The sequence below is a fragment of the Pituophis catenifer genome, unplaced genomic scaffold (assembly GCF_029215685.1).
Source record: "Pituophis catenifer annectens isolate HBS135680 unplaced genomic scaffold, rPitCat1.0.hap2 SCAF_8, whole genome shotgun sequence".
Classification (NCBI taxonomy): domain Eukaryota; kingdom Metazoa; phylum Chordata; class Lepidosauria; order Squamata; family Colubridae; genus Pituophis; species Pituophis catenifer.
Window position 1 is genome coordinate 69,630,469 of NW_027256888.1, and position 17,838 is coordinate 69,648,306.

Consider the following 17,838-nt stretch of genomic DNA (forward strand, 5'->3'; position numbering starts at 1 on the left):
ACAAAGTTATAGTCATACTATATAAGTGGAAGGAGATGGATGATGGGAACAATGAGGAAGAGGGGAAGGGGAAGGGGAAGAAGGAGAAGGAGAAGGAGAAGGAGAAGGAGAAGAAGAAGAAGAAGAAGAAGAAGAAGAAGAAGAAGAAGAAGAAGAAGAAGAAGAAGAAGAAGAAGAAGAAGAAGAAGAAGAAGAAGAAGAAGAACAACAACAACAACAACAACAACAACAACAACAACAACAACAACAGTACACTTTCCTATGGAATTCTCCAGTTGGGTGGGGTGCACTGTCTTGACCTAAAAAACCTAACCCACCTGTTTCCTAGGATGGGAGACTACCAGAAACTAAATCAGTTTATAGGCTACAGTAACAAACTGAAAAAAAACAACAAGGTACTAGGATGCCACTTCTGTATAGTTGACATGAAAATCTACATGTTCACAAAGTCATTACAAGAAATTCAACTGTAAAGAACTGAGATTACTAGTCTTTAAGCCATCTTGTAAAAAACAGTTAACTTGACTAGGTTCTCTCCAAATAATCCCGTAATTTTCTTTTTTTCCAAGCAGTCTTTCCTTTGGAGGAAAACAAGATAGCTTATAGTCTTTGCACTAGCGCCATCTCCTGGGAAGTGCAAACAGTAACTCAGGATGAATTCCTACCCAACAAAAGGCAGAATTCAGCAGTGGATACGGCAAAATTATTGTTCTGCCTTCCACGGTCACTTCTGGCACCACAGTATTTTATACATACACAAAGTGTAATAATTCCCAAAAGGGATGGCATAAGATTCCACTTTTCCTCCTGGCTATTGGTTAGAAATGCAGACACATGTTGTTAAAGAACAGAGCATCCCATTTTTTCACATCCAAGGTGGGAAGGACTGTAGGTGACTCAGGTTTTGCCCAACTGATATAAATGAAGATCCATCTATTTCAAAGGCAAATCAATCCATCTAATTTGGCCTGAAATGAAGGAAGGAACTAACGTTTCCAGCCTACAGCCCCCACATTCGTGATGTTGGTTAAGGCTGATGCAGGTGGCCAATCGTCACATCTGGAGGAGCAAATGTTTCCAAAAGGAAAAGACAAGCAGAGTGAAAGAAGGCACCGTACCTGCATCTGCAGCTTAGCATCTGTCTGCAACATCTTCGTTTTGGCTTGTCCATCAAAGATAAAAGGATAAGAGCACAGAGTCACAGAGTCCTGGAAAGAAGGAACAGTTCAATGGTGGCCATTTCAGATTCCAGTGAGAACTGTGTCGGCGAGAGAAACTGGAATATTTACCTGCATGATAGACGGTCTTGCTTTCTGTGCAAGGAGAGAAGAAAAAAGAAATATAAACAGCATAAGCTTCCAACAAGCATGGCTAATAGGCATTCGGTTAAACTTTATCTCATTATAACAATCACAGATATCTGCGGATATAAGATTTAGCAGTATCAAAAAGTGTTTCAGTTGGGGTGTCCAACTTTGCAACTTTAAAACCTATGGACTTCAACCCCCCCAAATTTCCCAGCCAGCATGGGAAAGCTGAAGTCCATACATTTTAAAGTTGCAAAGTTGAACACTGCTGGTTTTTGATATTCTCAGCCTTTTAGAAGAACAGGTTAAAAAATGCCAGTACCCCACATCTCCTTTAGGGTAGCGGTCACCAGCTGATGGTCCGTGGACCACTGGTAGTCCGTGAGAAAATTTTGGTGATCCGCAGAAAAATTATTTGCATTTTTATATTGCACTAAATATTATTTATCTTTTTTAAAAATTCATATTAGTGGTCCACGGGATTTAAAATTATGAATTTAGTGGTCCCTGAGGTCCGAAAGGTTGGTGACCCCTGCTTTCGGGGACTGGAGGCTAAAACATATAAAGGATGGTTGCTGGAAGAGGGTATGTCTAGTTTAATTAAAAGAAGGACTAGGGGTGACATGATAGCAGGGTTCCGATATCTAAGGGATTGCCACGAAGAAGACGGGGTCAAGCTATTCTCCAAAGCACCTGAAGGCAGGACAAGAAGCAATGGGTGGAAACTAATCAAAGAGAGAAGCTACCTTGAATTAAAGAGAAATTTCCTAACAGAACAATTAATTCAGTGGAACGACTTGCCTCCAGAAGTTGTGGATGCTCCAACAATGGAAGTTTTTAAGAAGAGATTGGACAATCATTTGTCCAAAATGGTATAGGATTTCCTGCTCGAGCAGGGGGCTGGACTACAAGACCTACAAGGTCCCTTCCAATTCTGTTTTGTTTTTGTTTGTTTTTTATTTGATTCTGTTATTCTTTTCTGTTCCTTTAATTTACCATCTACTGCTTTGCTTCTTCAATCTATTGCACATTCTCCTTAACTATTTGACATAGTCCCAGGTAGTCAAATCTGGAAACAAAATTACGTGCATACAAGTAACTTGCATAAAAACTTTTTCAGAATTAACAGTTGGCGAATGTTTAATTTTGATTCAGGGCGCACAGAACCTTCTAATTTAAATAGTTCCTGGAGCATTATTCAGTTTGGCAATTAAATGAAACTTCTTACCACTCTTGCTTGATGCAAAAACCACATCAGGTAGTCTTCTTGAATATCTATCAGATTAGAAATCTCTGGGATATAAAATTTGTCATATTCTATGTGGTTAGCTTTCTGATTTACCTGATATGGGGGAAAAAAAGAAATCAGAATCATGCAATAAACAATTTCTTCACAGAATTATTGCAAATCCCCAAAAGGAGACTAATTGTAAGAAAGAATTGTAAGAAGACTCTGCCAGATTTGGTTTCCCATTAAGTTAATATCCTCTACAGGAAGTCCTCGACTTATGACCTCAATTGGGACCAGAACATCCATTGCTAAGCAGGGCAGTATCGAATGAGGCTTGTCCGATTTTACGACCTTTTTTTGCCATGGTTTTTAAGCAAATTACTGCAGTTGTTAAGTGAATTACATGATCGTTAAACAAATCCAGCTTCTCTCATTGACTTTGCTTGTCGGAAGCTGACTGGGAAGATTGCAAATGGAAATCATGGGACTTCAGGATACTACAACTATCATAAATACATGACAGTTGCCAAGCAACCGGATATTGAACGCATCACCATGGGGATGCTGCCATTGTTATATATATAAGTGATCGTAAGTTACTTTTTTCACTGCCACTGTAACTCTGGATGGTGGCTAAATGGATGGTTGTAAGTTGAGGGTTATCTATAGTTTGCATATCAATTTGCACAATATTTTTTTCAAAGTCAACACAAAAATGCATTCCAAGTTTTCAACAATTTCTCTGTTAATTGCACATAATTTTTCCTAATAAAATAAGAGTATTTATTCATTATCTGCCCTCAATAAGTATTTTTTTATTGGGGAGGGGGGCAAAATATCTTGTAAAATTTGGAAACCTATAAACCTTGACATTCCTTCTTTCATTTTCCAAATAGGTTCAGGAAAGGCAAAGTAGGTATATAATGACAGCAATCAAAACATTGCTAAGAGTCCTAGAATCAATTTGCAGACAGATTATTCTAAAGAAAATCTATCCATGTATTGGTTGAGAATTAACACTGACTTGATGGCACTTAACCAACCAACCAATCAATCAATCAATCGACTTTTCACTCAGTTTAACTTAAAAGTAGCATTTACTTATGATGGAAATAAAAAGCAGTAGACAATAAAATTATGGCACTACTGTCCATCATAAATCTTATGCCAGTTGGCATAAGTGCAAACACAAGTTGCAATATTGCACCATATATACTGTATAGATCAGGGGTGTCAAACTGGCGGCCCATGGGCCGGATGCTTCATGGCAGGCCACGCCCACCCCAGCTCTGCAAAAGGAAAAACCGTCATGATGCATCACGTTGACAGCAAAGTGACGTTTGCTGACATGGGTCAGTGACATGGGTGAGTTTGACACCCATGATATAGATGAACATAAATCTACACAATCAAATATGCAAGCTCTTCAAATTTATACTCTGCATTATATATTTTCCAAGTATGGAAAACCATACAACTCAGGACTTAAGGTATTCCATACACACACACACACACACACACACACACACACACACACACACACAAATGCAAACGTACAATGTACAAATGCTTGGTGGAAAAACAATCAGGGGCATCATTGTCATTAAAGACCAATGTATACAGACTCACAGAATTATTTCCTTACTTTATGTAATTTCTCCAGAAGTTTTAATGCAGCTGTGATGTAATTGCTATACAAGACTGGGACCTGGAGTGTTTTTTTCCCATTCAAGAGATAAACCACGGCATCTTTATAGAGATCCACTAGTCTCAAGAAATACTCTGGGCATACCTGAGACCACCAGTTTTCTAAATAAAGATTACATAAAGCAAAACGGGTTATTGATTTCAGTATAATGGAAATTGAATGAAAAACCAACATGATGGCTGGCTGGGATTCTGGGAATTGAAGTCCACCTATCTTCAAGCTGTCAGGGGTTGAGAAACACTTTCACAGATCCTGAAGATAAAAAATGAGGACAGCAGCCAGACCAGTGTTTCCCAGCTTTGGCAACTTCATGTGTGGACTTCCACTCCCAGAATTCCCCAGCCAGAATGGCTGGCTGGGGGATTCTGGGAATTGAAGTCCACATATCTTCAAGCTGTCAGAGTTGAGAAACACTGGCCTAGGATCTCAAATATGTTCAATGAGATCAGAGATGTACTTTTGGAAAAAATCAAAAATATTAATTGTAATCCAATCTTAGGCAAGTGAATCCTCCTGAATCAAGCGGATTTACTTGCTACATAAACCAAAGACTGCGCTATTAAATCCAAATGCCTTCCTTGAGTTTTAACACTATCATGTTGTTGAAACGCCTGAATAGGGGACGGACGGACTGGTCCATATTGTCCAATTGGTATGTGGAGCCCAAAAATGGATCACAAAAACTGAAGAGGAAAAAAAAAAGGGGGGGGCCCTGCAAATTGGATTAGTGATTCTTCTGGCCCTAAGGAATATTCTGTCAAGCACCAGGGAAACCAGGAGTTTCCAGGCAGTTCAAATGTGTATAAATATTTATTGTAAAATTAATCTCTCTACAAGAATTTGACCAACTGAGCCTGGATAGCTCAGCAGACTAATGCATTGTAATTTAACACCAGCTGTCTGCAATTAAAAGTAAGTTCGAATCTTGCCAGGCTCAAGGTTGACTCAGCCTTCCATCCTTTCTAAGGTAGGTAAATTGAGGACCCAGATTGTGGGTGCAATAAGATGACTTTGTAAAAATATACAAAAGTATGAAGGCTATTGCTTAACGCATTATAAGCCGCCCTGAGTCTCCGGAGAAGGGTGGCATATAAATCAAATTTTAAACAAAAAACAAAAAACAAAAAAAATAACAGTCAAGGGAAATTAGCGGGTGTTAAGAATAAAAAAGAATTCAAGTTGAGCTAAACTTAGATCTCTCGTGGGCATGAAGGGACTCATGACTGATGACATGTTTGACTCCTCCTTCAGACTCAGCCTGGTCATTTCCTACATATTAACAGCTAAAAAATAGTCCTACATCATTGAAAAGCATCCTTCACCCAGGTATTAATCAGGCAACAGCAACGCACCATGTTGCAAAGGGGACATTAACAGTTCTTAAAAGGGACAGTGAAATTTGGTGCCATTTCCTTCACTATGTTGGAAATCATTCATTTGGTGCCTCCTGTTTAGCTTCTAGATTCAACTTTCAACAACTAAACTCCTCTTTTATATTTGTTTTATGAAACAAAAATGAGGGAATGGTAATTTGGAAGAGATGCAAATGGATGAGACTATTTGTATGCATTATTATTGTGAGGTTAAAGCATCAGTTAAGGTTCTAGATGATGCCTATAGCAATTCTCAGTCATCCAAGTCATGGTTATCACAAAGATGCTTTTTCAGAAGGCAACTGGACTTTCTTGTTTTTTCTTTGAAGACGTTTCACTTCTCATCCAAGAAGCTTCTTCAGCTCTGATTAAATGGTGGGGAATGGAAAGATTTATATAGCTATGCAATTTGGGATAAACACCCTTCAAATGGTGTGGGACATTGAACGGATTTCCAGAAAAAATTGCAGACTACAGGAACCATTAGCAGTACTCAGGTGAGGGTGTAAGGATGTAAATTACCAGCTGTCTGCAAGGAATATAAATCCTTCCATTCCCCACCATCCTGTCAGAACTGAAGAAGCGTCTTGGATGAGAAGCAAAATGTCTTCAAAGATAAAACAAGAAAATCCAGTTGTCTCCTGAAAAAGCATCTTTGGCTTCTAAACGATGATAAAAATGCAAAGTAATGGAGCAATTTGGAAGTGCCATCTAAAAAGCAACTTATAGCTGAAGAAGATGAATACTGTGAATTGTCCACCACTGGATCCCTCAATTTTGTCTCATCGACTCATTTCTAACCCCTTAACGCAGCCCTTTTCACCCCCTTTCCACCTGGAAAAATGTGTTGGTTAATGCACATGGAAGTTTGAGGTGATGGCCAGGACAGGTGAAACAGAAAGTGATGTCCTAAAAGCACCACTGATGATGTCCACAACCAAGGAAGACCACAATATTACTATGGGGTTTCTACGGGGAAGTTCTGTCCCCAAGAAAGTGCTGTAGCCATAGAAAACTTAAGCTCTCACTCTCAACCCAAGTCAACCAAGGAATTTAAGAGAAAGCAGTCAGAAGACTTAACTGGGCTGAAGATTAAGTGGTAGTATTTCTTGGCATTTCACAGGGCTGATATAAAACCTGTTTTGTGACTTATTTTGTCCTCAAATCAGTGCAAGACAGCCCACTCCCAGAAAAGAGGTTTGCATCTTCTACCTAAAACTTTACTGGGATTTTTGTCCAGGCGCAGGATAGCCGTTGCCAAAGGAAGCGTTAAGTTTACGTAATATTTTGAGTCTTGAAAGAGAGGGCATTCCGGAAGAATCAGATAGATCCTCATGGCTTCAACATCTGGCGGGGAGCTAGGCAGCTGGGGGATCAAAAAGCTTTCAAAGCTCTTCAAGATCTGGAAAAAGAAGAAAGAAAATTAGGCATGGATTACAGCCCTTATTAAAAAGCAGAGACATCACCCTGCCAACAAAAGTGCGTATAGTCAAGGCTATGATTTTCCCAGTTGCAATGTATGGCTGTGAAAGTTGGACCATAAGAAAGGCTGAGCACCGAAGAATTGAGGCCTTTGAACTATGGTGCTGGAGAAGACTCCTGCGAGTCCCTTGGACTGCAAGGCGATCAAACCGGTCAGTCCTAGAGGAGATCAACCCTGACTGCTCTTTAGAAGGCCAGATCCTGAAGATGAAACTCAAATACTTTGGCCACCTAATGAGAAGGAAGGATTCACTGGAGTCCGTTGTGCCCCTTTTGGTCGCCAAAGGGAAACTTTTGATACAAAACTGTAACCACGTTCCGTTGAAAGCAATTTTAACACTTTGCACAACCAGACAAGTATAAAGTTCACCATGATTTGAAGCACTGTAGCTATGTATGGTTATATACAGCACCCCTACTTGATCCTAGCATATCTTTCCCATAAACCGGTGGGCAAAGTAATTGTGCGGATTGTGTCTGAGCTGTGACACAATCCGCACAATTACTTTGCCCACTGGAACTGCATTAAATGCACCGCATTAAATAAATGGCTAAGATGATGTGGTTCTTGTACAGAATGGTTTGGTAAAATGAAATACTTGCCACAGAGAAAAATTAGAGAATGACCGTTTTTTTTTTCAAAATGTCTTGCAAAATTCTGTTATTGTAGTAGCCAGTCTTGATAAAAATTGTAGTCTCCTTGTGAAATTTAGCTCCTAGTCTAGTCTACCTAGTCAAACTGCCCAAGGAGCTGCTGATCCAATTCTACAGAGGAATTATTGAGTCTGTCATCTGCACCTCTATAACTGTCTGGTTTGGTTCTGCAACCCAACAAGACAGACACAGACTTCAGAGGATAATTAGAACTGCAGAAAAAACCATGACTACCAACCTGCCTTCCATTGAGGACCTGTATACTGCACGAGTCAAAAAGAGGGCTGTGAAAATATTTACAGACCCCTCACATCGTGGACATAAATTGTTTCAACTCCTACCCTCAAAACGACGCTATAGAGCACTGCACACCAGAACAACTAGACACCAGAACAGTTTTTTCCCAAACACCATCACTCTGCTGAAGAAATAATTCCCTCAACACTGTCAAACTATTCACTAAGTCTGCAGTACTATTAATCTATCATTCCTCTCACCCATCTCCTCCCACTTATGACTGTATGACTGTAACCTTGTTGCTGGTATCTTTAAGATTTATATTGACTGTTTTCTTATGACTATCATTAAGTACTGTACCTTATGATTCTTGACGAATGTATCTTTTCTTTTATGTACATTGAGAGCGTATGCACCAAGACAAATTCCTTGTGTGTCCAATCACACTTGGCCAATAAAGAATTCTATTCTATTCTATTCTAGTGGAAATGATATGCTATCATAATATAAGCCCCACCTATGAAAAGAATGGCGCTTATTCCACAATGGTGGAATATTGCACCACAATGGTGCAATATTGTTTTCATTATATTGACAAAGTGATCCTGTAGGAATCTCTGTGTGGCAAATCCTCAAAAATTCAAGCCAGGATTTGCTTCATGGCATCCCTGGAACTGGATGGATCCTAATTTAAAATTGTTTTCTAAACTTTTTTTTAAAGAACAGTACAGAAGAATAGAGTAGAGTAGAGTAGAGTAGAGTAGAGTAGAGTAGAACAGAACAGAACAGAACAGAACAGAACAGAACAGAACAGAACAGAACAGAACAGGAGTTGGAAGGGACCTTCCAACCCCCTGCTCAAGCAGGAAACCCTATATCATTCAAGACAAATGGTTGTCCAATCTCTTCTTAAAACTCTCTAGTGTTGGAGCATTCACAACTTCTGACGCAAATCATTTCACTGATTAATTGTTCTCACTGTCAGGAAATTTCTCCTTAGTTCTAGGTTAGTTCTTTCACTGATTAGTTAATTTCAAATTTGAGATTAGTTTCAAATTTCAAAACCATCAGGAAAAAAACAACGGGATGAGTATCCAGACATGTGTTAGACGTAAAATGCATAATTTTGTTTTTACTTATCAAGGGGGAAAAAACTGATATGCTTGTGCCAGAATTAATTCCAATAGTTTAATTTGCACTAATGAATCAATTCTTTGAAGTTACCGTTCAAGCTTTCTCAACCTAATGTCCCCCAGGCATTCCCACAATCTACCAGGCAGCAAGTGGAGGAAAAGAGTTTAATCTTGAGTTTTCTCCTTAAATACTCCCAGAAGGAAGCAAACACTTGGTTTAACACTACTACTACTATAAGTTTCAGTACCTGGTCACGCAATGTAGAATGCTGAGATGTCATTAGCTTATTAAACATCACTCTGGTGCAATTCAAGTCAATCCCTGGAATTTTGGGACTCGTTTTAAAATGTTCATCTATTCTAGAAAAGAATAAGCACATTTATATCATGTTTTTCTTGGAGCAAAGAATTTAGGCATGCAATGCACCGAATATAAAAACAGCAAGCTGTTATTTTAGCTTACAACCTATAAGTATATATGACTAAATTTCTCATACAAATATCATCTACAGAAGTGGAACCCTATCCAAAGTACAGAACCAAATATTAAGGAATTTTTTTCAGGATTATTTTATATTCCTAAATTCCAGATAGAATCCGGTCGGCTACAACAGCTCTCAAATATATAAAGTTCAACTCAAAGAATTTTGAATTCAGAATATCTTTTCCATACATGGAACAGTGAATGGATTCAAAGCAGCCTGAATTTAAAATAGTTCACCCTTCCTTAATGAGGGGATATAAGTTTATATTTTCTAAAATTTACAGGGTTTTTTTCCCCTTCCTTTAGATTTGCTCAATTTTGAAAGCAGAAACACCATCAAACCAATAAAAAGCAAAATGTAACTCTTGGCCCAGAGCAAATTGTACCCACAAGTGAAACAAATGGATCAATAATTGATCCAATTAAGAAGTTCTGATAGTTCTCTTTATGATGGAGTGGAACAAATTGTAATGACACCTTCATATCAGATATGAGACCAGCAAAAGAATCTGCAACATTACAAATCATGTAACTGAACATTAGATGTCTCCACAAATTAGCGTCTACAACATTTTGCAGTGAAAGAGAATTTTCGTAAGTTGTCAGTACCAAATACCAACCTCATGTTTCTTATTGGTGAGCTTGCAAGTAAACCACTGAGTCAGTTATTAGGAGCTGCAACTACAGCCGATGTTCTCTTGACAGAAGAGGAGGCTCCATTTAATCATATATTTTTACCAATTCCCTGCTAAAGCATGCAGATACAAAGAGCTAAATATAGCTTCTGAGACATAAGTACTATTGCCATAACAACACAAGACAATAGAAATAAGCAGTTCCTGGAAGTCTGTGTCCACCATTCTGGATACATAGACCTCTGGCAATATGGCAATTCAGCCAAAATCTTACTCACTGCCCCATCCTCTCTACCCATATATTAGATATACCATATTTTTCACACTATAAGACACACTTCCCCCCTCTCAAAAGTGGGTGGAAATGTCTGTGCACCTTATAGAGCGAATATTGCGGTCGGGAGGGGGAGAGGGGGTTGGCATGGTGACGGCAATGCTGGAGCCTTTGCTGCTGAGCAGCTGATTGGCGATTGGATCGGCCTCCCGGAATACCACAGATCAGCTGTTGTAGGTGGCAGGGATTGCCGCCGCTGCCTATCACTGCCGCCGTTCACCGCCGCCACTGAATGGCCATCGGCAGCGGCATTGAAGGCAATCGGTGGCAGCAAATGGTGACGATTGGAAGCTATAGGCGGTGGCGATCTCCACCGCCTACAACAGCTGATTGGCGGTATTCTGGGAGGCAGATCCAACCACCAATCAGCTGCTCGGCAGCAAAGCCTCCAGCGTTTCCCAGGGTCAGTGACAACTCAGCTCAGTTGACCAGTGGTGGGTGCAACAGAGTGGAGCCCTGACGAGCCACGGGCTGAGGCTATGATAACCTGCTGAAGCTGACCAGGCTGTTTTCTGCAAGGACACTAGCGTCTTATAGTGTGAAAAATATGGTAAGTTATCACAATAATCTTTTGTTTCTCCCCATAAGTTATGAAGAACGGCAACTCCGTGAGATCAAACTTTTTTTCCTTTTTAAAAAAATCCTGCCTCTTTCTTGTATCAGGAAGCTATAGAACCAGAATATTCTAACATTGGATATACTGAAGAATATTTCTGAACAATGGACTCAGAGGTTATTTTTAATACTGTCCACAGAGACATCTGCCTCTATGGAAAGATTGTGTCTAAAATATATTATGACAGAGGATCATGTGCTCCCTAATTAAGATTGAGTTTAAAATGGATTTACAAATGAAAGCCTACAAGAATGACATGGAAAAAGATGTTACGCTAGATATAAAAAAGAAACTGGCTTCATAATTAAAGTGGACATGCAAACAATAAATCAGAAGAGTGACCTGGATAATTTTCCTATATTGGATTTACAAAAGAAGCTTGGTAACATTTTGGAGAATCTCAAGAGAAGGGACAATGAAAAAAAATGAAAAGAAGTCAAGTTCTATAACATTATTTGAATGGACTAAAAATTAAGATTGTTAGAAGTAAAAGGAAGGAATATAAAACAGCTGTATTTGATCAGGGTTAATATTGATATGTGATCTCTGTAACACTTAATCAATTTCTCCTGACACCAGGATTGAAATGACAATAATTTTTGTAGGTTTCTTTACAGATAAAAAAATGGAATATGGGAATAAAAGATTATTTGCTATACTTTAAGAAAAGATTATAAATTACTAAAAATATTATATCTGTGCTGAAGGTGAGAATTCACTTCTATGGGTTTTTTGGTTTTTTTGCTTTACTATATTCATGTTTTTCTTTCTTTTCTCCTTTTTTTTCTTTTCCGCACTTTCTACTTGTTCATTTTATTTTTCTACATTTTTTTAGTTTATGCTGATTTTTACTGGTGTAATTACAAGTAGTCCTCGACTTAAGATCACAATGGGGCTCAAAATTTCTATTGCTAAGCGAGATAGCTGTTAAGTGAGTTTTGCCCCATTTTGCGACCTTTCTTGCCACAGTTATTATGTGAATCACTGAAGTTGATAAGTAAGTAACCCGGTTTTTAAGTGAATCTGGCTTCCCCATGGACTTTGCTTGTCAGAAGGTTGCAAAAAGTGATCACGTGATCCCAGGAATGCTGCAACAGTCATAAATGTGAAAAACTGTCATAAATTACTTTTTTCAGTGCCATTGTAACTTTGGATGTTTACTAAATTAATGGTTGTAAGTTGAGGACTACATGTACTGTACAGGTAGTTCTCAATTTAACACAGTTCATTTAGTGACCATTCAAAGTTCTAACGGCACTGAAAAAAGGAACTTATGATTGTTTTTCACATTTACGACTTTTGCAGCATCCCTAATGGCCATCTGATCAAAATTCAGACACTTGGCAATCGACTCATATTTATGACGGTTTCAGTGTCCTGGGGTCACGTGATGACCTTTTGCGACCCTCTGACAAGCAAAGTCAATGCGGAAGCCAGATTCACTTAAAAACTGGGTTACTTACTTATCAACTTCAGCGATTCACTTAATAATTTTTGGAAATAAAATAAATAAAATAAATAACTGTGGCAAGAAAGGTCGTAAAATGAGGCAAACCCCACTTAACAAATGTCTCACTTAACAACAGAAATTTTGGTCCGTTCATTGTGGTCGTAAGTCGAGGACTACTTGTATAATCTTTACTTTAAAAATTACTATAAAAGAGGAAGCTATAAAACCAGTATCTCTCTTCCCTGAATCAAATCTAGTCAATTATCAGCGGTCCAAGTTTAGTGATTTATACCGATTTAACATTTCAAAAGCTGGATTGGAAAGTTAGCCAAATATTTTTTTTTCCCCATTTTAAGCTACTTACTTGTTTTCAAGGAAGCTTCCATTCCAGCAAGCTGGTGAAGATAAGATCTGCACAACCTCACTGCTTAGAACAAGGAAAACGCAAGTAAGCAAAAGACAAGAAAACTGGTTAAAGCTTATATTGCTTAGGAATTGCATGTAATTTTTCATATACTGCCTTGATTTGCTTATCCACAGTTATCTGACTTACTGAGCTGAAATTGCCTTGTGTTTACATAATACGCTACAAGACGCTATTCACAAACTCTAACAAACTGAGTTCCTATGACATGATAACCAAAATTAATCAAATCAGATTATGGATTAATGTAGTAACTGAACCTAATTGTTATTCACCCTTTTTTCTCTAATCTGTTCAATTGCCTTTGCTCTTAACACACTGACTTAAAATATACCACACACAACTAATCTAGAAATGCCAAATGGATTCTTTAATTCAGCAGAGAAGAATTTGATAAGAAGTGATTGAAAAATTTGGGCTAAAAATCTGATGAACAAACCTCTGGCTCAAGAAAAAAACCCTTTATGACACACCATTAAAAGATTCTCTTGAACAGCTTGACACTATGAGAAGCCAGATTGTTGGGGACAATATGCTGACTCTGTAAACTGCTTAGAGAGGGCTGTAAAAGCACTATGAAGTGATATATAAGTCTAAGGGCTAAATACTATTCTTCTAAATTATACCATTATGTATGAGTTAAGTATTGGAGTGGTGCGGTGGCCTAGAGGTAGAGCTCTCGCCTAACAATCAGGAGATTGTGAGTTCAATCCTAGGTAGAGGCAGATATTTCTCTCTCTGGGCACACTGAGAATATATCTGCTGAATAAAACTCCGCATTGGCAACAGGAAGGGCATCTGGCCATTAAACACTCTGCTAGCTCCATTCAGTTGCCCAGACTCCACCCCACAAGGGATTATGGAGTCGTTAAATGCATGAGTATGATGTATGAGTAAAAGTGTATTATATCATTAAGAGACCGGGTTTGATATAGTGGTTAAAAGTATCAGGCTGGACGTGGGATTCCATGAGGTCAAGAGAGCTGCTAAACCACAAATCCATAATTTATGAAACTGATTATCATTTTGGATAATGAATTGGACTAGATCAGGCCTCTCAAACTGGCAGCCCGCAAATGCCCACTTATCACAATAATTCTTTACAAATTGAACAGAAGTGAACCTACTTCACCGAATTAGAGTTATTTCTTTCAGAAAGCTTTTGCCTCCACATGTCTATTGTGTTGTCATTAATCAAACACGTGTGGTCACTGTGATTTATGGTCCGGAAATCATCAGCTGGTAGAGAATTCTGTAAGAAGGTGCAGATTTCAAAGAGGGATTCACTGTGAACGGAAGGAGCACCAGAGACATCACTGCTGCTTTTGTTACACTGAGAGTAACTTTCCGGGAGGGGGGGGCAGATTTGCCCTGGATTACTCTCTGTGGGCACCTTTCCCCTCCTCCGAGCAAACGTGCAATTCATAATCCTGGACAAACTACAAGAAGATTACCTAGCATTTCCCCAAACTTCCTTTTTTGTGGATCCTTCCCATTTCATTTCATGCATCTGTCCATTTCTTACTCCGGGGATTCTCAATTTTGGCAACTTGTGGGACTTCAAACTCCCAGAATTCCCCCATCAGCAGTACTGAAGGCCACACATCTTAAAAGCTGCCAAGGTTGAGAAATACTGCCTTATTTCTTTCATTACATTTAGGACTAAAGATTCAAGCTAGATAATTCTCGGTTCTTGTGGATTTTGGTGTTATGGCAAGAAACAAAACTTTGTCATTTTTATTTTATTTTTTTGCAGCTGAAAGTTGCAGAAAGAATGTAATTTGATATAGGTAGAGGAGGCTGTAATATACTTTGCTGCCTCTTCTTTCAAGATTGGGAATTATTTATAATTACCTGTAAGTGATAGATTCATTTAATTTATTTATTTTGCCCAGCAATAAGAGCAGCATAATTTCAGGGGCGGGGGTCTCTTCATACAAAAAACAGGATGGGGGCTGCATGAGCTTTAGCCACACTGGAAAAGGTGCATGGCCTTTACGCACAATTCAGTATTTCCCTTCCTGTAACTATAAAAGATATAATGGAAAGTCCATAAAGCTTTACATTACCTCTTTTCCTGAGCAAATTACAAATGATTGGTCTCCTCCAGAGAATATATGTTTAACAATATAATACGGGCAAGCATCTGTTGAAGAAGATTGACAAGTATTAGTTAAAACCATCAGACATCATAAATATCCCATTTGTCTTTCTTTTGGAAACCAAAATTCATATAGCCTGAAGGGTTGGGGTTGGGATCCAAAAACTGGTATCCTGTATATCCTGCTCTCTTCCAGTCACTAGAGTAATGGCTCAGTAGCTTAATGACCCCAGAGATGGTTTCTGCTCTAGCGGTTTGAGACCTGAGCACCACGACAGGGTGAGCTCCCGTCACTCACCTCAGCTTCTGCCCACCTAGCAGTTTGAAAGCATGTTCTATGCGAGTAGATAAATAGGTACCACTTTGGTGGAGCCAGCGCTTCAGGCGGCAGAATCCTGCTGATTCGGAACCTTCCTGGTTGTGAGACCATCTTTCTTTTCTGGTGCGAAACCAGCTCGCCCTCCTGTGGTGCGCCATGGGAAGCGTGCAAGCGTGTACCTACCACAGCTGCTAAACAGGCAGCCAAACCACTACTCTGCATTAGCATTGTAGTCCTTGAGTTACAACCACAATTGAGGCCAAAATTTATGTTGCTCGCTGAAACATTCGTTAAGTGAGTTTGCTTCATTTTATGACTTTTCTTGCCACAGTTGTTAAGTGAATCACTGCATTTGTTAAATTAGTAACCCGGTTGTTAAGTGAATCTGGCTTGCCCGTTGACTTTGACTGTCAGAAGATTGCAAAAGCTGATCACGTGACACCAGGACACTGCAACCATCGTAAATAGCTGCCAAGCATCTGAACTGAGAGCATGTGCACCAAAGACAAATTCCTTGTGTGTCCAATCACATTTGGCCAATAAAGAATTGTATTGTACTGTATTGTATTGTACTGTATTGTTGATCATGTGACCATGGGGATGCATCAAAGGTCGTAAGGGTGAAAAACGGTCATAAGTCACTTTTTTCAGTGCCGTTTGAACTTCAAATGGTCACTAAACGAACTGTTGTAAGTCGAGGACTACCTGTAGTCTGCTGGCTAATGTAACAACGCCATACGCTAAAGAAACAAATACAATTCTAGTCACTTACCTGCTCTACCAGAGATCTGCTCATCATAAGCTGCCCAATGGCCTTTGACTGGAGAAGGACATTTAACACTGCAGATGTGTCCAGTTCCCAGCTGGCCTTTCGTTCCACAGCCAAATGCATAGATCATTCCTGAAGAAGGCACAAAGGCTAGAGTGTGCTGTCTGAAAATATCAAAATAACCAAACCGTTTGTAAAGCAGTTCATCTTCAACAACCAATTATATTCAGTGCAAAACTGAACTTGAAAGAGGACAACTCTTTTTTTTTTTCCTTCCTGACCATTCATCTATTTCACAAGTGTCAAATTCACCCCGTCACGTTGCCGTCACGTTTTTTCCTTTCGCAGAGCTGGGTGGGCGTGGCCTGCGCGTGAAGCAACTGGCCCACGGGCCGCCAGTTTGACACCCCTGATCCAGGGGTGAAATGCTCCCAGATTGCCCAATCCGGTAGCGATCGTGGCGGGTGGTTCGGAGATGCTGGCTGGGGGATTCTAGGAGTTGAAGTCCATCCATCTTCAAGCTTCCAAGGTTGAGAAACACTGATCAAAGTGAACAGTTTTGGACACCAAACATATAATAAGGAGCATCCAACATTACTGATTAACTCTCCTGAGAGTTCACTTTCCTCTAAATTTTATTTTCTGTTTGTTTAAGCCAGGCTGACAACCTTTGTCCTTGTGAAAAGATTTGTCCAAAAGGCCACTCACCTACCACAAGCGATCTGGGAGACTTCACTGCCCATCAGCTCCAAAACTCTTCTAGGGTTGACTTCATCGTTCAATGAATCATGACCAAGTTGTCCGCATGAACCAGCACCAAAGGTAAACACTCCTCCACTCTGCAACAAAGATCACAAGAACATTTTCATTTAGAGTAAAGCTTCCTTTGACCCCAAATAAGTTCCTTCTTCAGAGCCCTAAAGCAAACAGTTCTGATAGAAATCTCAACAACTTTGAATACAAACTTTTTGGGGAAAATTTTAATTGGCTATGGTATGAAAGAGGAAGAAATGAAGGGGGGGAAAAGGATATGCCATATTTTTCAGAGTATAAGATGCACCTTAGTTTTTGGGGAGGAAAATAAGAAAAAAGCTGATTGCTGGGTGGATCGGCCTCCCAGAAAACCCCCAATCAGCTGTTCCCAGAGGTGAATTTTAGCAACAGATTCATTGGTTGTGAGCTCTGTGCCTTGCTTTTTTTTCAACCTCTGAAAATTCTGAAATTCTGAAACTCTGTTTCAGAAAAAACTTTTTTTCTGAAGCTACCTTTCAGTGGCTTTTTTTTCTGAAGCTCTATTTGGAGGCTTTTTTCCTGAAGCTTCGTTTCTGAGGCTTTTTTTCTAAAGCTTCGTTTCTGAAGCTCTGTTTGGAGGCTTTTTTCTGAAGCTTCATTTCTGAGGCTTTTTTCCTGAAGCTTCGTTTCTGGGGCTTTTTTTCTAAAGCTTCATTTCTGAGGCTTTTTTTCTGAAGCTTCGTTTCTGAAGCTCTGTTTGGAGGCTTTTTTTCTGAAGCTTCATTTCTGAGGCTTTTTTCCTGAAGCTTTGTTTCTGAGGCTCTGTTTGGAGGCTTTTTTCTGAAGCTT

The 17,838-nt window shown here is 39.3% G+C and overlaps 1 protein-coding gene across 1 annotated transcript in view; it reads right to left on the reverse strand.

Annotated features, from left to right (window-relative positions):
• The window catches only part of HERC3 (HECT and RLD domain containing E3 ubiquitin protein ligase 3), a 52,793-nt gene that overhangs the window by 12,132 nt on the left and 22,823 nt on the right, over positions 1-17,838 (reverse strand). Inside the window, exons 7-17 of the mRNA XM_070949189.1 lie at positions 16,966-17,096; positions 16,261-16,421; positions 15,138-15,214; positions 14,196-14,320; positions 13,009-13,068; positions 9,374-9,485; positions 6,832-7,021; positions 4,184-4,347; positions 2,536-2,649; positions 1,290-1,313; positions 1,119-1,208 (exon numbers count right to left, since the gene is read on the reverse strand). Of these exons, the coding sequence (XP_070805290.1) occupies positions 1,119-1,208; positions 1,290-1,313; positions 2,536-2,649; positions 4,184-4,347; positions 6,832-7,021; positions 9,374-9,485; positions 13,009-13,068; positions 14,196-14,320; positions 15,138-15,214; positions 16,261-16,421; positions 16,966-17,096 (1,248 nt within the window). The remainder of the gene's footprint in view (positions 1-1,118; positions 1,209-1,289; positions 1,314-2,535; positions 2,650-4,183; positions 4,348-6,831; positions 7,022-9,373; positions 9,486-13,008; positions 13,069-14,195; positions 14,321-15,137; positions 15,215-16,260; positions 16,422-16,965; positions 17,097-17,838) is intronic.